Source organism: Taudactylus pleione, unplaced genomic scaffold (genome assembly GCF_031769625.1).
Source record: "Taudactylus pleione unplaced genomic scaffold, aTauple2 ptg000053l, whole genome shotgun sequence".
NCBI lineage: Eukaryota > Metazoa > Chordata > Amphibia > Anura > Myobatrachidae > Taudactylus > Taudactylus pleione.
The window spans coordinates 12616902-12639070 of NW_028284455.1; the positions used below are offsets into that span (position 1 = coordinate 12616902).

General features: G+C 40.2%; 1 protein-coding gene across 5 annotated transcripts in view; it reads right to left on the reverse strand.

The window, feature by feature from the left end:
* SATB1 (SATB homeobox 1) overlaps positions 1-22169 on the reverse strand; it is a 196808-nt gene that overhangs the window by 51556 nt on the left and 123083 nt on the right. For all 5 annotated transcript variants that reach the window (XM_088462720.1, XM_088462719.1, XM_088462721.1 and 2 more), the window contains exon 7: positions 20078-20532. In XM_088462720.1, coding sequence (XP_088318846.1) covers positions 20078-20532 — 455 coding nt within the window. The remainder of the gene's footprint in view (positions 1-20077; positions 20533-22169) is intronic.

Genomic DNA, 22169 nt, shown 5'->3' on the forward strand with positions numbered 1-22169 from the left:
TCTATATCTTGTGGATAGCGAAAGGGCCTCCACTTTGCCTAAACTTTCTCCTGCTGAAGTTGAGGGTTTTGGGAAGAGTGTGTGTGTGGTTGGGGTGGAAGTAGATAATATTGATATTTTATAATAGTTGAGCAAAAGTGATAATTATTTTAAGAGTGATGCTCAGTTCGATCCAGTAAAGAGCTGCTATCAATGAAACAAAGAAAAAACTACAAAATGCTTTCATGTAAAGCATCGCAATCTAGGAAATGAACACAGAAGCTGCCCTGGACAGCCTTGACCTAGCTGATGTCATTAACAAAAATGAGCTACTATAATTCCAAGTCTAATTATCAAAAGTGATGCTCACATCGGCTTAATAGCTTATATTAGTAAAATGTGTGCCAATTCTGTCTACATCCTCTACTTGAGGCTAATAAGATTAGTTAGGTACCTCCCACAAATGAGAGGAAAAAGAATAACAAAAAATAAATAACATAAAATTTAGGTTTATTTGTTCTAGCATGTAAAATAGACAATGTTGGTACATTGTGATCTTGCCTGCAGACACAGGGCTCGATCCAATTAGGTGCAAGTTACTCACGCCTCCGAGTAAGTGCGTCTGTATGTCGCATTTACGTTACCTCCTGACTCACACATTTTTAATAAATAGAATGATTTGAAACATGTATATTTTGTAGGCTAATACAGAACAAATTTTGACCACCATTGTTGCTTGTGAAGTCATTAATTGAAATGGACAACTCTTACAAGAAATCCATTTTGGGCAAAACCTTGCTTGCTTTAATTCAAGATCAACTGTGTCAGGATATTTAACATTTATATACACTAGTGGAATTAATTCTGGACACTTTTAGAACATTTTTTTTAGTCATTATTTTTACATTATAATCACTTATAATTTATATTCCAATCAAAGTATATGTGAGTATAATCATTACTATTTATTTTTAAGTTGTCATTTGTCAAATTTCCAGTGAAAACTTCAGTAAAACCACAGTTTTACAGGTATGCTTTTATTATGGAAAAAAATATGCAATTTCAGCAATACACAAAATTAATATTTCATTGGATATCCTCTGTTTTTAATAACAGCTGTGATTAGTCAAGGCATCGTAGTGAACCAGACGTCCCAGATCTTCAGGTGAAATCACGTGGTACCAAGCCTGGATTATGGCTTCCATCAGCTCTCTCTTGTTACTTGGATTTTTTCATGGTACCATCACTTTAAGCCTTGACCAAAGATTTTCTATCAGATTCAAATGCGGACTATTTCCTGGCCAAGGCAAGACAGTGATTTGGTGATCACCGAACCACTTCATGGAACTGTTGGCGGTGTGGTATGGTGCTCCATCCTGCTGAAAGATACACTTCCATGGGTCAATTTCGAACAAATTCTCGATTGTGGGCAACAGTTTTGTCTCCAGCACTGCTTCTTCATACTTTTTGGCATTGATATTACCATCAATGACAGCCAAACATTCCATACAATGGCTGGCCATGCTGCCCCACACCATCACACTCACTTGGTGCTTCATAGTTGCCGTGGTGCACTCGGGAAACAGATCTTCCCCAGGCCGACACCGAACAATTTTCACTCCATCACTCCTGATCTTGGTCTCGTCGCTCCAAATAAGCTTGTCCCAGACTTCTTCTGTCCACTCATTGTGTGCCAGAGCCCAATCTATAAATTTTTGCCTCTGTTTCTGGTTTAGAGACGGCTTCTTTCTCGAGGTCCTAGCTCGCAAACCATTGTCACAAAGTATTTTTCGTATTGTTCGGTCACAAACTTGGACACCAGATGTTTTCATTATGTTGTTGATGGCTTTTGCAGACCTTCGACGGTCCTGCAGGGCCAGGCGACAGATTATGCATTCATCTTGTTTTGTAAGCGTCGGCTTTCTCCCAGTTCTTGCGGCTGATTTCGTCGATCCACTGCTCGCAACCCTTATGCAGAGTTTCCTTACACCTGACTTTGTTGCCCCACCGCCCAACCTCTTCGCAATTTCTTCGTAGGTATACCCTTCCTCACGAAGCGTCATGGCTTTGCCTCTCTTCCCAGGTGACCAGTCAACACGTTTTGAGGTATTCAGAGCCATTTTAGTCGTTATTCACACTTTGACCAGAGCTGAAACTAGCTTTGAGGATTGTAAAGGCTGCCATAGTCTGGATGAATTGAGTGCAGAACAAAGCACATGAGCCTGCATGGATGCTGTGTGGGACCTGCTCCCGGATCCTGTCAGCATGCTGCCTGCTGTGACTGGTGACAGCCTGCATCTTCACCACTGACAGTGGCTGGTAAGTGTATTTCAAAACCTTCTCTCTCTCTCTTTTCTTTCTCCCATTCTATCTCTCCATCCCCCTTTCTCTATTTCCTCTCTCTCTCTGACAAATCATGTTAAAATATTAAGTAGAAGCATCATAGATTAAAATAAAAACATTAAAGTATTGATTTGGTATAGCAGAATAGGAATTTTCTGCATAAATATCAAATAAAAAATGTTTTTATTAAGAGTTTCCAGAATTATTTCCACTACTGTATGCTGTTTGAAATGTGTGTGTACATAACTTCATAATATCCTTATACTCTAAAACTTATAATATCATACTTGTCTACTCTCAGGACTTCCAGAATTTCGTGGAGCCCTGTCAGACTCCAAGGGAGAGTAGGCAGTGGCATCCCTACCTTAGTAGACACCCGATGCAAGCAGGCTGGGCATGTAGGGGGCATGGCCTCATGGGAGGGGTGTGGCCTTGTGGCCCGAATCTCCATTTTTGTCACCCCAGGGGTGCCAGAGGTGCGGGCTTCCCCCGAGGATCAGCCTGTGTGAAGTGCTGGCTCCCTCACTGTGTCAGGAGCTGAGTGCTGCACGTAATGCTACAGTGCAGCATCCGGCTCCTGTCATTGAGGGGGAGTCGGCACTTTGGTGTCACCCCTCGATGGGTGACACTTGGGTGAGGCCCGCACCCTCCGCGTGACGCCACTGAGAGTAGGCAATCCTCTCAGATCTTGCTTCTATTTAGTGAAATGGGAAGGGTCTTGATGACATGACTCTCATTGTCAAACCTTATATACACTGTTCAAAGATACAATTCACTGTAATGATCAGGGCCAACAATTGTCATCATGATGCCGTTCATGCACAGTAAAGCCCAAGTATATGATGCAGTTTATGTTATTACTACACCTAAATTTACCCCTTGACATAAAATAATAGAACTTAATATTATACATCACATTTCAAAATGAAAAAAAAGCTGTGTCCTACAAATATGATTTACCAGTTATATCAAACAAAAGATAAAATCAGGCAGTAAATTAAAACCTTCAGATTTTATCATCAAGGCTCAGATAACCTCCCAATAAGTCAAGGCACTCAATTGGGCATGTAATTTATTGTGCAATGCAAAGCAGAAGAAAGCTGAACTGTGCACCTCATTTATGATCTGAAAAAGCAGTCAATTGTGACTTCCTTTATCAATCTCACACTAATCTCTATTCTGATAAGACATTTCCATTAGAAACAAACACAGAAAACCTGTGTAGGTCCTAACAGAATTCCCCAGTAAAAAGCAGGAACAAGAATGATGCTCTCGCTAAGGAAAGAATGTAAGCTTCATAGAACACCCAAGGACATGTATTCTACAAGAGGCATTTATTTGGATTATTTTTTTAAAGACACCAGTGTAGTATCTACAAACTCTTGGTCCATAATGCATTATATCCACAGCTAACATTTATTATAGTAACCAGCAGCGGCTCCTGCCCTCTTACCTGAGGGGGGCTGCCGCTGCTGCTAGCCTGGGTCCCGGCACCTGCTCAATGATTCTGGCAGGCATCAGGATTGGTGCATGCGCATGAGCGGCGGTGGCGAGCGCAAGCACGTGCATAACACCAGCTTCTCGGGACTGCATTAGTTGCAGCACCAAGAAGCCCGTTAGGGCTGCCCGAAAGGCAGAGCATTGGGGCTTTATTGCCTTTACAAAAGGACGAACACAGGCTTGAATATGCTTGAGTAGAATGGGGTATCGCTGGGACCTACTCACCTCAAGGCCCGGTGGCAGCAGCAGCCTTTACAGAATAAGAAGTTATGTCACTGTGATGTACTACAAATATAGCAACCAATCAGATATTGGCTTTTTTTGCAATCCACAATTAACTTAATAAAGGCTATATCTGACTGTTTATAGATTACAGCAAATGTACTGTATGTGCACATGGACCAACTATGCTGCCACACAAGGGGTGGAAAATTATATTTTAACATTTGCAAGAAGGGAAAGTACTGTCTGTTTTTGCATGTAGCACCCAACCATGGGATGGCTTTTTAATTTAGAAGCTATGTTCTGCCAGCATCCCTCCCCATCCATTTACTAAACTGCTGTTTGTCAAAACCACCAATCAAGGGTCCCTACTTTTCATTAGGCTTTTACAATACAGTGCACATCAATATGTACAGAATTTGAAATTGTCATTTTTATATATACAATGTACTGTGCAGACATTTCTGATTAGTCACGAGAAGCTACAGTGGTTAGAACAATGGTGATGAGATAGAATAGAACAGAAATGAGATGGTCACATTATACTCTTGAAACTACCGTATATACTCGAGTATAAGCCGACCCGAATATAAGCCGAGGTACCTACTTTTACCCAAAAAAACTGGGAAAACTTATTGACTCGAGTATAAGCCTAGTGTGGGAAATGGCAGCAGCTGGTAGTGCCCCCAGTAGTAATTCCCCCTGGTTGTGCGCCCAGTAGTAATCCCTCCTGGTAGTGCACCCAGTGGTAATCCCCCCTTTCAGTGCCTCCAGTGGTAATCCCCCCTTTCAGTGCCTCCAGTAGTAATCCTCCCTGGTAGTGCCCCCTGTAGTAATCCCCCCCTGGTAGTTCCCCCTGTAGTAATCCCCCCTGATAGTGCCCCCTGTAGTAATCCCCCTCTGGTAGTACCCTCAGTGGTAATCCCCCCTTTTAGTGCCCCCTGTAGTAATCCCCCCCTGGTAGTGCCCCCTGTAGTAATCCCCCCCTGGTAGTTCCCCCAATGGTAATCCCCCCTTTTAGTGCCCCCTGTAGTAATCGCCCCCTGTAGTAATGGCCCCCTGGTAGTGCCCCCTGTAGTAATCGCCCCCTGTAGTAATCGCCCCCTGTAGTCCCCCCCCCCAGTAGAGAGAGATGTGATAAGAATAAAAAAAAAAATCCCGCTCCTGGTCCCGCTGCTATCCGCTCCTCCGGCCGCTTTGCATGGGAGAGACGTCGTCATGATGACGTGTCTCCCATTACCCACTGCGAGATCCGGAAGATGGCTCCCGCAGTGGGAGCAGCAGCAGCCGCTGAGAATCTGACAGACTGTGTGTTTGTGCTGTGTAGCGCTGACCGAACTCCGTCCGGTCAGCGCTACACTTCACTCGAGTATAAGCCGAGGGGGTACTTTTTCAGCACAAAAAATGTGCTGAAAAACTCGGCTTACACTCGAGTATATACGGTATACACTGCAGTTAATTCCTCTTCTGACATCTCATAGAAGTGGAAGAAGACTGGTGGTAACATTCTATTCCATGTACATGTCAAATTTGAATTACATCATATTAATCAACCAATCAATCACTTGTATTGTGTAACTTGTACTAGAAAAATAAAAAGCTAATATATGAATGCTTGCTGTGGGTCAGTGCAAACTTCCCCCAAGTACAATGTTATTAAATTAGCTGTAATGTAATATTATATTGAGGAAGAATAGTGCCAATTACTTTAACAGTCATGGGTTAAATTTGGTATTCCCCATAAACTAATACACGCCATAGCCACCACCTTCTAAATTAATATCAGAGTGCTTTGGCAATGGAGGATAAAGAACTATGAAGATGTCTCCTGTCTGGCTTCAGATTGTCTCGCTTTTATACATAATCATTGATTGAAGAAGAATTGATGAGTCCCAAACAACTTCAAAACACACAGGAAAACTAATTCCTATAATCCCAAGAAAGCTAATACAGAATGTCTTTACTAGAGACCCATAAAATTTGATCCTTTTGTCCAGGTGGAGGATTAATAAAGTTTTTCCACCCAGCCTTTGTAGTTACCACCAAATATTAAGCATACATATTATCTATGTCTCCTGCAAACAGCAGGGTAGATGTGTAGACAGTGTAATAGTATCTTTTTTTTTCTTTTTTACCTTTTATGCAGTAATGATAGAGATTGTAGGTTTATTCCTAAATTATACTACAAAGAATTACATGGAGCACAGTAGTAATTAAGTAGTTATAGTTAAGCAGAAGATCTCATTTCACCACAGAATTTACACAACCTTAAATTCCTTATAAGACTTATCTATTACCAACAATGATTCAAATTAAACATTTTTTTTATTTTGTTTAAAAACATATTGGTAGACAAAAAAATAATACCACACAGAATACATGTAAAAGTCCTCATCCGTACTCAGGAGAAATCACAGTATTTGTACATACATGCTCTCTCAATGGTAATTATACTCGCACACCATTTATTCATTCAGAGTTTTTATCGTGACAAAGAAGTTGAACAAGCTAATATTGTCAACTTATGTCAATTCCTTTCAAAGCCGTTTCAATGCCCAATGTCATTTTAAGAGAAAGGATTAATATTTTTTTTCTGTTTTAGTTCTACTCTGTTTTAATTGTTCCTTTTGTTCATCATCATCAGTATTATAGCAATGAATCCAGCAATTGGAAATCTTAAGGGTGCGGAAAAATAATAATGAAATGTTTTTTTTTCTTTATAAAGCTCATCTAAAAAAACAGCATGAAATTACAAAAAAGCACACATATTTATTGACCTCAACGGATGAGGGGGAAAAAATATGTCCTGAGAGAAACAAACAGGTTTTTAATAAGAAAATGCAAACTATAGATAGTTTTTTGTAAAGTACATAATTTCTATGATATGCAAAGGACTTTAGTATTTATAACTCTGATCTCCCCTGAATGGGATAAATCAAGTTTAGATACAAGTAGTTTAACAGAAGCTGTCTACCCTACAAAAATGCAGATAAATATGAAACCCAACTTAACTGTGTGTTAACAAAATAGTTTTATCATTGTAGTTTTAGAATTATCATTCACATCTTCTTCCTTTTAAACTACTAGATTGATTGTTCAAAGTGCCTTTCCCCTTATTGACATATATATCCCCCAGATGGGATGCATTCGGGATTCTGGTGGTCAGGATGCCGACGCTTACATTACCGGACACCGAAATCTCAACACTGGACAGAATCCCGGCACCCCAACCGCCAGGATGCCGAAGGTAAGTAGCGGGGTTGGGGGGAGGGTTAGGTTTAGGGGTTAGGGTTAGGCACTAGGGGGAGTGTTAGGTTTAGGCACTAGGGGGAGGGTTAGGCACTAAGGGGGGAGGGTTAAGTTTAGGGTGCGGGGAGGGAGAGGTTAGGTTCAGGCATTAGGGAGGGAGGTTAGGATTAGGCACCAAAGAGGGAGGGATAGGGTAGGGAGAGGGGGAGGGGGAGGGTTAGCATACCGACCAACAAGTGTCGGTATGTTAACCCTGTTGGAATCCCGGCGTCAGGATTCTGACAGCTGGGATCCCAACTTTTGGCATTTCATACTCAACAACCCAGATATGTGCAGAATATCGATATGTAAATTGTCAACATGTGAAAAGCCAACATTCTGCAAGGACAGGGAGCAGATTAGGCTGCAGAGGGAATGCTAGGGTTAGGTTGTGGAGGGGATGCTAGAGCTAGGCTGCAGGAGGGGAGGATAGGGTTAATCTGCAGGATGGGAGGTTAGGGTTAGGCTGCGGGAGTGGATGTTAGGGTTAGGCTCCAGGAGGGTAGGTTAGGGTTAGGTTACAGGAGGGGAGGTTAGGGTTAGGCTATAGGAGTTGAGGTTAGGGTTGGGTTACAGGAGGGAAGGTTCAGGTTAGGCTGCAGATGGGGAGGTTAGGATTAGTCTACAGGAGGGGATGTTAGGGTTAGGTTGTGGGAGGGGAGGTTAGGGTTAGGGTTAGGCACTAAGGGGAGGGTTAGGGGTTTGGTATACTCACTGACGCAAGTGCCGCTGGATGTCATCAGATGCCCGTCAGACCCGGAAGACAAGATTAGAGCTGCTGTACCTGCTGTGCCAGGCCAGTGAGCACACCAGGGCCATTTTATCGACATTCTACCTCATGTCAACATTTCATCAGTGTCGACATGATGAATGTTGTCCTGGTCAATTTTGACATTGCGAGCATGTCGACATGTTGACAATATGAATATTGACAAAATATACCACACCCAATGAAATAAAAGGTAAAATCCAAAGGCAGATGAAGCATTTTATTTTGTGTTGTTATTTCAATAAAAACTAAAAATATCCAATAAGAACATTTTGTTTTTCATCCATAATGTAACATGATTGCGCTCAAATCTCTCCTCAGGGACAGTGTATACTGGCTTTAGGAATAAGAAATACACTGGATATATAAACTACATGGATATAACAATTAGACTAAAAGAAAAGAAAGGTCTGAGCTGAGACAACCAGTGAACAGAAGGTGGAAAGCAGAAAGAGGATTAGCGAATCATGGTCCAATACTTTATATACTCTTTGCCTCTCTACACATGAAAATGCTGGATTCCAAAATGTCAATATAATGTTCTACACAGAATAAATAGATTAAAAAATACATGTATAAACAGTTACAGTGATCAATCAAAGTAGTGGCTAAGTAGCTATACGCAGTATTTATGGTTCATTCCTATAATGTGCACTAATATTTGGGAAAAACTGACATCTCACTTCAACTGGCAGCACATTCTATAGAAATGAATGATACAGGTTGAGTCTACAATATCCAAAATGCGTGGGACCAGAAGTACAGATGTGTCCTCACTTGACTTTGCTGCAGTCGCGCCAAAAAGCACTAGTCGCAATACTAGGACGCAACAGGAGACTGTGCTAATTAATTTGATACAAGACACTTGTACAGTATGTCTGTGTGCGACTGAGACTCTCAATCAGCATGCAAAGTGCTACGATGAAACGGCCGCAGCTTTTTTTCACACCAAGTTCCGTTTACAGACTCAGTCACACACAGATAGATATACAAGTGTCACATATCAAAGTCGCAATTACATTTTCAGCAAAAAAAGACGTTGATGCTAGCAGAGTTGCACGCATATCGCGCCACATGGTGTATTGAGGCTATATGACCAAGGACTCATCTGTATTACAAGAGCAGGTCCAGTATGGTCAATACACATTTTTACTCCAGGGAGATTCATCGGGTCCATTAAGCAACCTGAATCTAATACATTACTTAGATGTTAAAATGGGGGTATGGACACATAATTAACAGTTAGCTTATCGACAGTTACCATTTTCACAATGTCGACAACTGAAATGTTAGCTGCCACAGGGAGGGTTAATCTGCAACACAAAATGCAACACTATGTCGATGCAAATTCACATTACAGTGATGGATTACACTCTGCAGTTGTAGTTACCTGGAATTTTTATAGGGCATGCATGATTTGGCCTTACTCCAAGCTTATAAATGTAATATGCTTTTTACTATACAAATTCTTTTGTTACCTTTGAAAGAAATCTAATTAGTTATAATTGTGTTGTATACTCTTTATCTGTTTGTTTTTTGTTTAGTTCATTATTCCTCTCCCCATGGCCCTCCCATATCTCATTTCCGATCTTATGCATTTTTCTTTTGAATTATTAAAAAATATATATATATTATTATTATTATTATTATTATTGTTGTTTATAACGTATGAGTTGTGCCTTTTTATTCAAAACCTATATTAAAAAAATTACAATCTACTTGGATTTTAGTTATGTAAGAACAAACCCATATTTTAGGATTTGGGAAAATGTTGGACTTAATTTCCATACTGAATTTAAGTAGGAGGATGCTATGTAATAAACATTTGCAATAAAATCAATAACTCTGCATCCTGAGGACTAAACTCACAGGACAAACAGAATTTGTATTCAATTGATTAAACCCAATTTTATCAAAATGAAAAAAGCCAAGATTCAGTGTCATTAAAATGTTTTCCCATTTTAAATAATCACATTCTGCCAATAATATTATTTTGGTGGATGTGTCTCTACCCTGCAATATCCACCAATCACTCCAGATAGCATTTTCAGCACTCACATATAGGATGGACATATGCTGATCACCTTCGTCGCTAATAAGGTCTCTTTTTAGTAGAAGAGATGCAACGGTGGATCCAATTGAAAGCCTTACGGCCGCAGTTTTAGATCTCCGCAAGAGACCCACACAGTGCCAAAGGCGACCACTGATCCAGCTCTATGTAAAAATCATAATTAGGAATGGGGATTATTTCGTACAGGCTTTATTTGATGGGATACCTCTATCAAATTTGACTTTTTTTTTTGTTTGCTAAAAGTTTATCAGTATTTTCAATATGCAATGTCTATGCACAGAATTAGTATGAATGTATTCATTTTATTTTACACTTCTACATAATATTAAACTGCATCACTTATGGTAAATATCAGTCATGCTTCAAAATATTCCATTCCCAGCCACTGTAACTATTTTTGAGTATAGGTAAGAGCTTTGGGATACAAATATTAATAATATAGGGTTCAACAAGCTGAAAATAATAGTAATATAGCAAAATGAAGAAAACATAGAATTGAGACTGTGGGCCAGTGTCCAATTAGCACCGATAAATTTTCAGGGGCAAAAAAATGGGGATTTTTTTTGCCGATAATCCCAGTATTTTTATCACGGTATCCTATTTGATCAGCCAATCAAATAGGATTATTCTGCCAAAAATACATAGGATTGTGATAAATTCACGAACCTATGTGTTTTCACCATCCCAGTGTTGAAAACATGGCACTTTTCGGAGATTATTTTTCGGGACACATCAGGTCAGACTTTGGGGCTAATTGGATAGCCCCCGGGGGATCCATTAGCATTGGCAATTTATTGCTGTTATTCTGATACCAGCCTATACCTGCTGTAATTTCACAACTACTAATACAGTTTCTGATTCTATAAATTAAATAAGGACCTTGAATTGGAAGGTTAATAAAACGGTTAAAACTAACTGACGTGGTATGGCTTATATTTTATTTTCTGCGCCAGGACAAAAATGACAGCTATGGCCCGTACACATGGACTTTAAAATTGAATTATTATTTGTTGTGAACACTTAAAGCCTGCTAAGCCTGCTTTAACTACAGTCCAAAGAATAATATAAGTGAATGTACCTGGACATATACATTCTAACACTGTTTCCTTTGCATCGTGAATGTTGCCTGTAGCATTCATGAGCATTAAAGATCAGTATGAAATACACTATGCTACATTGAAGATTTGGGAACACACTTTGGGCTAAATGTTATAGACTGCGAGCCGGCGACGCTGCAGGAATACATGCGAGTATGCCCGTATTTTTAAAGCAGCAAGCATGTTAAAGGCAAAACCAAGCTGGTTTAACCTTTAACATGTTTGCTGCTTTAAAAATATGGGCATACTCGCATGTATTCCCGTAGCGGTACTGGCTTGCAGTCTACTACATTTATCCCTTTGAATGCTCTAATATGAGCAAGAATAATGTACATATGGTTCTGTCTTGACTTTTAACAAGCATTATTCTTCAGTGTTTGTGTATACAAGGTGCTAGACTCTGACTGTTCACTTTAGCCAACAATAATAGTTTTTAGAGATACCCCTAATACATTTATTGAGTAAAGCACTATTCACTGAATAAGCAAAGTGCAGCCCAGTGTCTAAACAAGGCATTTTTCAGAAACCAATGTCTATCAAATGCAAACAAGCAATTAAATATCTCCTACATCGCTTACATCTCACAGACCTTTTGATAAGGAATTTACATTTTATTCAGCATCACATAAAACATATTCCAGGATAGACTACATTTTCATTTCAAACTCACTAGTGAGCAATGCCCCATCTTCTGCTATTGCAACCTTCGGCCTTACTGATCATGCTTTGGATAGTTCTGTTATTTTGGGGCTAACGGATAGTGAGGGCTCCTTACAATGTTATGGTCCCTGTCATACTTGCTATTTTGGATGATTTTTACTCAAAGCTTTACTGCCAAGACCAAATTGACCTGAATTATAAAATGCCTTTTTGCATACTGTCTCCTTACCACAAGTCACTGCTAAGCAGATTACACATCGTATACAACCTATTACTGAAATGGAAGTATTCACAGCCATTAAAGGTCTCAAGAATTGTAAGTCCTCTGGTCCAGATGGCCTTTTTGGAGAGTTTTACAAGCTCCTTCAGTCCTCCATGGTTACACCTTTCATGAGCTTCTACAACGTTTTTTTTTTTTTTTGATCTACACTCCTTGCTCATTTTAGTGATGCCATTATTAAGGTATTATCCAAACCAGGTTAGGATCCCATATCCTTCTTATTGCCCAATTTCATTACTGAATGTAGACTATAAACTGCTCACCAAAATCATAGCATGCCGATTTAAACTAGTAGTCCCTTGGTGCACCAGGACCAGATGGGGCTTATTTGTAATCGAAGTTCAGTATGTAATATACAGAAAGTGCTGGCAGTTTTACAGCATTTGGGAGACATTCATGAAGATTACCTTAATATCCATTGAAGCAGAAAAAGTGTTTGATTTTATAGTTTGTGATCACTCTTTTCTAAAATGTAAATGGAATCCCAAAAAGCCCCACGAATAGCTAGGAACAGGTTAACTCTGTCTCTGCCCAAGGCTAAAGGCGGGTTGGGCCTCCCTGACATACTAACATTCTCCCAAGCGGCAGCTTTTCAATATATTTCTGATTGGTGATTGGGTTATGTTCACTTTACTAATCCGCTTTTGGAGGAAGCCCTGTTTTCCCCTTGCATATATGCCACTCCAAACTTCCTAAAGGTATTACAAAGAATCTTTTTTTTTAAATATACCTATAAAGCCTGGTTTATGATACACAAACACTTGGGTTCTGACCCTGACTTTGCCAACTATTTGCCGTTGTGGGGTAACCCTGATTTTCTACCATCCCTCTGTAGTTCTCATTACACAACGTGGAGGAAAAAGGGAATTGCAACAATATTTTTGATCCTATAGGATGTCTTTATTCTTTTCATGAATGTAAGATATGTATGCCATACCTAACTCTTACATTTTTTATATATATCTGCAAGCTAGACACTACGCATTACCTTCTGCCACCTCATGTCTACCTACGACCTCGGTCTCTTTTGAAATTTTGCACTTCCCGAAAATGTAAATTCAGTTTTTTGGTACTATGATTTATTACCAGATAATGTTGAAAAATGATGGTCTAAAGTATGGGCAGCTTGGTCCAATGACTTTCCGAATTTTGCTTCCTCAGATTGTATTTTGTCATCTATGCAAAACACCATGCGATTTGTTGGCTACACAAAATCCATGTAAAATTTATTAACAGAGCCTACATTTCACAGGCCAACAGACATCATATCATACATGCCTACTCTAACGGAAGTCGCAGGAGGCTCACGATATTTCGGGTAACCTCCCACACCCCCGGTAGACTAGGCACTTCTCCTGCATTCCTGCCCACTTCCTAGTGAAGTGTGCAGAATAGGGCGAGTTTCCACAGAGATCGGACGGGGTTTAACAACAAAATTCTTCAAGAATCGCATCATTCTGACCCACCCCCTATTTAATTATGTGCTATTTGTGACAATTAGCAGCGAGGGTTCGGGGCTTAATGATTCAAACCGTCAGGCCCCGCCCCCATCGGCGTCCACCTGCTTGTCCTCCCCGGTCTTCTCCCGGGGAGGAAACCTTAAAATTAGGCAAGAATGCATCATATACTAATGAAAGAATCAAGTTGCTTCCCAAAATGTTATGGTAGATCTGTGATTTTCATACATAATATCCGGCAATGCTCTAAGATTAAAAAGTTGTGGTATAAACGCCACCGTTTTGTATCATACAGCTAACAATAGTTCCACTACCTTTCTGCTAGGAGGTCATCTACTCTTATACCGTTACTTATATACTCTTCTTCTCAGTATTGATTACTTTAGTCAGGAATGTTCTGCTGTGGAATTGGCTTTCCCCGAATCCTCCCTCGCTAGAAATAGTTAAGGCCAAACTACTTTCCATATTATACTTTGATAGGAGTACTGTAATGATTTTGAAAAATGTGTTGCCAGATTTAATAAAAAATGGCACTTGTACCATTGACTACCCATTGCTACATCCCAAACAAATCATGCAGGTTTCCAAAATACCTCCCAGTCTCTATCTAGCATGATATCCAGGATATATCCATACTTTATCTTTATTACTACACTCTGTAGTAATAAAATGTTGTATCACACTTGTTTTTACAGTGACTGTAACTGAGGGCCTGACTCAGAGTTGTACACAAACTTGATGGTTTGCGTGCAACTCCGATTGGTTAAGATCTGAGCATGTGTAGTATCTGCACTGCGCATGAGCAAGATCTGCACTCGGCATGTGCAGGTCTCTTTCTACGACTCAGAAGTCCCACTGGCGTCCTTCTGCTCATGCGTAGAAGGATGCGTGCGCCCCAGGAGCACGCTGTGCATCCATACTTTGTGGTGTTCACACTAGGCTGTTTTAGCAGCTCCTTTTACCGGCGCCCAGCGCACAGCATCTATTCACATTAAGGAAGAGCTTCGGGGAAGTCCAGCTCCTCTGTAGGTACTGGGCACACCCCCAACAGTGTGGTAATTAGAAGCCACATTTGAACTATTAGCGGTATTTAATGTGTAGTAACATTGTTAATGATTAAACTAAATTAAAAAAAAGCAAGATAATTCTACTGCACTTTATTTACTAGGCTATTACTGACTAATTTGGTCATTTTTTTAGAAAATCAATCTGCAAAAAATCGAAACTCTTTGTAAAGCTTGAAACAAAAGGGGTTCTCATTAAATGTACAATATTCTCAGAGACACAGGGGATGATCACTTAAAAATTTTGCAGCAAAATCAGCAACTCAAACTTGAAAAGCATATATGTGAAAACTCAATCTGTCTATCATATTCAGGATAGATGAGTAGTGTACACTGCCTGGCATAAGTTTTACAATGTCAAATTATCTGAAATCAAATAGGTGTTGTAATAATGGAATGGGATTGTATTGCCGGCGGCTGTATAGCTGAAGGGAGTAAATCCTGACTGCGGAGGTAAGTACAGCTAACCCTCCCCTCTTCCCCCCTATCCCTCCTTTAGGGGTGTCTAACCCTAACCTCCCCCCTAGTGCCTAAACCTAACCCAGCCTCCCCGCACCCTAAACCTAACCATCCCGGGGGGTGCCTAACCCTAACCTCCCCCCCAGGGGTGCCTAACCAGCCCTCTCCCCCCCTAGCCTAACCCTAACTTCCCCCCAGGGGTGCCTAACCCCCCCCTCTGCCCCCTAGCCTAACCCTAAGTCTCCCTGGGGTGCCCTAAATCTTACTTACCTCGTTCGGGCCCGCGTAGTTCTGCATTCCGGTGTCGGGATTATGACAGGCGTCGGTATCTTGACGTCTGTCATAACTCCCTAGCCGGCATTCCGGCGTTGGGGGTCACATGACTACATCCCATATAAACAGAGTATCTAGAAAATGGTGAATGGTGGCACAGCAGTTAGCATTGCTGCCTCATGGTGCTATTTCATTATGACAAGAGCACTATTTGGATGGATTTGGGTGTGTGTGGCTATGAAGAGCAATATTGAATGGGAGATACCGCCCAACTCTTCCATCGCAGAACAGACATGTCTGCGGGAGGAACACTATTACTAGGGAGTGTCCTGACGAAATCAGGACAGCTTGGAGGTCTGCCTTTGGCTTACAGCTACTAAGAGGTAGCTTTAACAGCTCACTGTATGATCATGAAAGTTGGTAATAGAAGCATATGGGGTAGATGCACCAACCAATCAGCGTCTAAGTTAGGGGTGGGCAATAAGCGGCCCTCAGCTGTTGTAGAACTACACATCCCACCATGCCCTGCCACAGTTATGCTATTTGACCATGATAAAACTGTTGCAATGCATGCTGGGATTTGTAGGTTAACAACAGCTGAAGGGCTGCTTATTGCCCACCCCTGTTCTAAGTGTTGTTATACAGACTGTGCCTTAAAAATGGCAGTTAGAAGCTGATTGGTTGCTACTTTAGGGGTAGATGTACTAAGCCATGGAGAGATAAAATGTGGAGAGATCAAGTACCAACCAATCAGCTATTAACTGTCATTTTAGAGACAATATCTCTCTCCACTTTATCTCTCTCCAAGGCTTCATACATCTCCTCCTCTATATTTAACTGAGCAGCACAATACTTCATCATTTACTAAATTTTAAATGTTCTTTAACTATTGAATTGGTATTTGCAACTCAGTGATGTGAAGTTAATGAGATGGTGATGGCGGTTTTTTATATACAGCCTCACTGACGGGGAGATTTATCAAATCTTGGGGAGAGCTAAAGTAGCAATACAGAAAAGTGGGTGCTCATATCAGCTTAATGTTTCTTTACATGTGCTTGTAAAGGAAGGGGATTCCTCTGCGCTACAGAAAAAAGTTTCCCTCCAGTACATGATAATAGAAATCCAGAGGTCTTTGTTGCATATATGTGCAAATACATGGTTAAGTGCCGGGCCACGTCAGGGCTCCTCTGTACCGGCGTCCCTAACGTTACATAATAATAGCACCCACTTTGGGTCATATAATTGCGTACTGTTGTGTCACATGATAACAGCACATACATAAATATATTTAAGTTGAGAGCCAACTCACCTAGGAGTACCCCAGAAACCTCCAAATAGCACTACAGGAACTAGCACACCCTCCCAACGCTGGTCCCATCCATGCCTCTCAGCTCAGCAATACAAAATAGTGGTTGCTCATATCAGCATAATGGTTTTTCACATGTGCTTGTAAAGGGAGGGGTATACTCTGCACTACAGAAAAAAAGTGAGTTGGCTCTCAACTTAAATATATTTATGTATGTGCTGCTATCATGTGACACAACAGTATGCTGAGTTGGTGCTATAATTATGTAGCTTTGAATATACATGCAAGACCTCTGCATTTCTATTATCATGTAGTATTCAATCCTTTTTGCTGGTTTTCTTGCAGTGTGCTGGGGGGGACTTTTTTCTTTTTTTCTGTATAGAGATTAAATTGACAAGTTATCCATACCAACCAATCAGTTTCTGTAATTTTTCTTGCAGAGCCTGTAATAGAAGCCGATTGATTGGTTCTTGCGATGCCCTCCGGGGCTTGGTTCCGGTGGGTAACGCTGTCTCCTGATGGCGTTACCCTATAGAAGCCTATGGGCATCTGCTGTGAGAGGGATCCAATCAGATCCGTCCCAGCACCCCTTGCGGCGCATACATCCTTCTGCGCATGTGCATAAAGAAGCCAGTAGGGCTTCTGGGTCATAGACCCGGAAGACTCTCATTCGCAAAGGACAGCTCTTACAAAGAGAGATATCCCTTGTGAATTTCTTCATGCATACCGGCGTAACTAATGCCGGCATGCATGTGAAGGGTGGCAGGATGCATCACATCCCGAAGTCGATGCTTCATGCATCCCGCCCAATGTCTCTCAAAGTGGGTGTAGTAGATTAATACAAACAAGTATTCATTTTTGAGTATGGTGTAAGGGTTACAGATTACAGTAAAATTTGCTAATAGTGGACTTATCCTTTACAAATATATTTTTATGATTGATGGTCAAGTATAATAACTTATATGATCAATAAAATGGGGATGATCAAAAAAAGCTTAAATGCCAACTGTCGGTAACCATGTACTAAATAACATCGATAGATTAATCCAATTACAAAAATCATATCAAGGGAGAAAATAAAAAGAAAAAATCTAAAATGATTATACAAATTCAAAAATAAAAAACCCTACACACTTAAATATTCTGTACTATTTTGAGATTCAAATATGTAAGTTTGTTGTTTCTACTGAAAACAGTAATTAATAAATTTTGATACACAATAATATACATATAACCACAGCTTTTTTTAGAGCGTCCTCAGAACCTGCACCTGTTTTTTGGTAAATTTTTTAATTCCTATAACTAGTTCCAGTAACAGGAAGAAATCAGTGAAATCATTTCAGAAATGAATGAAATAAGAATCAGCAGACATATCCATAGTGTGGAAGGTACTATAAATCATGAATCAACTTGCATGCTTAGGTGAGCACCAGAACCGTTTTTCAAGAAAGAAAAGCACTGCATATAGCCATTGAGAAGATTAAATGATATGCTCATTTTGCATAATATATTTGTCATGACATTTCTGATTCATATGTTTCAAATTAAAAATGTCACTCAGATAACTTTGTCTTGTTTTTTGCCATACTGCAACTTTTACTTAACACTTATTTATAGCTTCCATCTGTGCTTTTCAGCAAGGTATCTTTATCATCAGAATTGATTATTTTCATTGCCCCTGTATAACATGTGACTTGGCTGTGCTCTCTGCATTACATACAACTGAATGTAAATAAACACCCAGGTAAATTAAAGAAATATCAATGCAGTTAGTAAACATTCCAGGATGTTTGTACAAGCCAATCACTTAAAGCAGTGATTCTCAACCAGGGCTACTAGTACTCACTGCACAATATAGGGGTACTTGAAAACATTTCTGTAATGGCAGGGTAAGGCACGACACATAGGTAAAGCAATGTTCTATGGATCTCTAGCCCCATGCATAATAGTAGAACCCAATAACTTTGAGTGTATAAATAATGCAAATGGGCTGCCAGGGATTAACCAGGTAGAAAATAATTGAGAACGACTGAATTAAAGTTATATAAACATGGAAAATATATTTAGAAGGAAGCAGTGGATAACAATAGGATAAGCATTAGTTACGATAAAAAAATCCCTTTATTTTGGCAGCTGATTCACATGACATCCCAAATGTGCTATGCATGTGGCATCATGTGACCATGCTGGCTGCACACTGACAACACAATAAGCTTTGGGATCATTGATGCCAATGCCAGCAAATCTGCACTACTCACATACTACCACACATTAATTTCCAATTAGTACATAGACAAGTGTTTACAGATACCACTACTGTGCGAGTCAGAATCTAATACCTGGTCTGTCTGTTCACTTGGTAATTAAAAAAATAAAGACTAATGCAAAAAAACCCATAATATAATTATATATTTATATATATATATATATATATATATATATACATTCAATTCATAGACCAGCACTCCGCATAACACAAAGGGTAGTACCCAATGACCAGCCTGTGGCCCAAACAATAACAACAGAGTATGGTGGCACTCGAAGGTTTTTCAAGTCAGAAGAAATAACTCCAGCACAAGTGTGTGTTCAACATTTCAGATGTTTAATATATCCTGACGGAAGATTATTAAACATCTGAAACTTTGGATCTATCTATCTATCTATCTATCTATGGGATCTATTTACTAAGCAGTGGTAGGAGACAGAGTGAAAAGTGATAAGAAATTGATAAGGAGCCAGCCAATCAGCTCCCAACTGTCATCTAACAGGCTGTGTTGGGAGAGCTGATTGGCTGTCTCCTAACTCTGCTTAGTAAATAGACCCCTAAATATTTATTACCATCCTTGGAGTAGATTTAGAGCTAGGCAGCTGCTGTGGAACTACAAGTCGAAAGCTTGCATATAACAATGGAGAAGTTAATAACTGAATGGAAAAGTTGCCTTTTAAATGAGCAATAACATGTGCAGCAATAAAATGAGCAAACATTACACTATATGAAGCTAGTTTTAGCTGGTTGGTATTCATGGATCACTCTGCAGCAACCAGTTCTTTTGAGGTTTCCTTTAAAGTTCATAATCTGTCTAAATACTTCTAAAATCCTGACATACAGAACCCGATCATACACTACTTCCAAAGCTTCCATTTATTCCATCCAATAGAAAAATGACCCACATGCAGATATGAAATTGCATCACCAGTAATACAATCACTACATCACTGGTCTCAATTGTTGGATCATCCTTTATATCTTAAATATTACTAAACATTTCATAAAACAAAAGCTGACAAAAGGTTATATATCTTATTTACCTGAGTTCGGTTGAAAGCCACACGTGCAAATACTGCCTGCGAAATTCCTGCTCGTTTCAATTCATCACGTACCCACTGATAGATATCGGAAGACACCTCTGTGTTGGGCGAGACTTGTTGCTCCAAAGGCTTGTTGATTGATCTACTGACGGGAGGAGGGTGGTTCAAGTACTGTTGGTTTAAGGACTGCTGGGCTAAAAGTCTATTTACTGCGTATTGCTGGTTCAATAACTGAGCCATCACCAGCTGCTGATTTACTAACTGAGGGCTGATGGGAGTAGACACAAGTCCTGGATGCAAGTTGGGAAGTGGCGTCCGCACAGTGGGCTGACTGCTGAGAGAATGCTGTCCTGGGGATGAAGGCTTTTCAGGAGTGTTACACGGACCAGGTTGCTGACCAAAGTTCACATGATTCGTATTTTGTTGAGATAATTCACTCAGATCTTCCATGTCAACTACAAAGAAGATAAAAATAATATTATCTTGTCTCTTATAAATAATTATAATACCTGACATTTAAGTGTATTAGTGTGTGATTTCTATCATTTGAAATTATGGTAGCAATTGCATAGAATAAGCGAAGTCCTAAATTACATATTACGTCCACCAGACATCTAGTATACTTATAGAATAACATAGTTGTTGCTTCTTAGCCTCATGAAACAAAATAGAAGCAGCTTTGTAAAATTATACTAAGGCTATGGATAATTATAGTATAAATGATACATAAGCCATCCTAGAGATGTATGACTTTAGACATGATCAACATATTATGCTGCATTAGTGTCCCAAAAATCTGACATAAATGTGTCGTCTGGCACACTAGAATATACATTTTTTATTAGCTATTGGGTCATTGAATTAATACAACACTGACCTTATATCTGAAAAGTTCAAATAGCTGATGAGCCAGTTCCAAAATAGATTTTGGCATTGAGCAGCATATCTGATTAATTCTGCTTTGGGATAGTTGTGGAGGCAAAGTTTAACCCTTATTAAATTAAAAATCTCTCTCTACTATGTATTTGTGTATTCAGATTTAGTTGGCACAACAGAATGTACACAATCCATATCTGGATTACACATCAAAAGAGATTACTTGTAGTTTCATGGTGCATTGTAATATCATGCGCTGGGGTTCATCAGTATCCAACACATTGGACCTGATTCAGATTTGGGAATAGAGTAAGATAGAGCTAGTAACTGGGCACCTGGACAAACCATGTAGCAATACAAGAGGTCCAAATACATACACACATGCAGGGTAAATACAGGTTGCTTTTGCATGTAGCCTACAAATGCTGGACATCTTTATTTTTACACTGTAATTTAGATTTTACTTTGGACATGCCCCTCCCAAATCTACCTCTCTCTGCACATTTTATATCTGCCCCACCTGCAGTGCAGAATGGCTTACCAAGATGCACAGTTACTTGCCCTTTCTTACTCTATTCCAAAATCTGAATTAGGCCCATTATCCAATGCAAAATATGGCCATGTCTGGGTAGATCAGCATCCTAATCTGAGTGACATTTAGTTATTACAAATAACTGTTATGTTAACAATTATGTGTTTCAGAATTAAGTTTACTTAAATTATAAATAATATAGTAACAAAGGCCCTCATTCAGAGCCGTACGCTCTGAGCAGAGCGCACGCTCTGAATGAGGGCCGGGCTCCATTTTCATGGAGCGTCCTCCTGGACGCTCGTATAGCTGTGGGTCACCACCCACAGGCTATACGAGCGTGCATTTTGATGGCCGCGATGGTCGTGACCATCGTGACCATCGAAATTGCGAGCCGGAGCCTGCGGTTGAGGTTTTCAACCGCAAACTCCGGAGTGATTTTGGCTCTATCAGAGCCAAAATCACTCCCACTGACATCACTAGTGATGTCAGTGGGCCGGCTTCTGACGGGAGGCGTTCCCGTGGGAACGCCCCCGTCAGGGAGGCACGCCCCCGGCACGCCCACCAAAGGGGGCATGCTGTCAATCAACATTGACAGCACGCCCCCTTTGATCGGACACAACGAGCGAAGGAAAGTCCTTCGCTCGTCGTGTCTGGCGCATGCGCACGACGGAGCTCCCTCCGTCG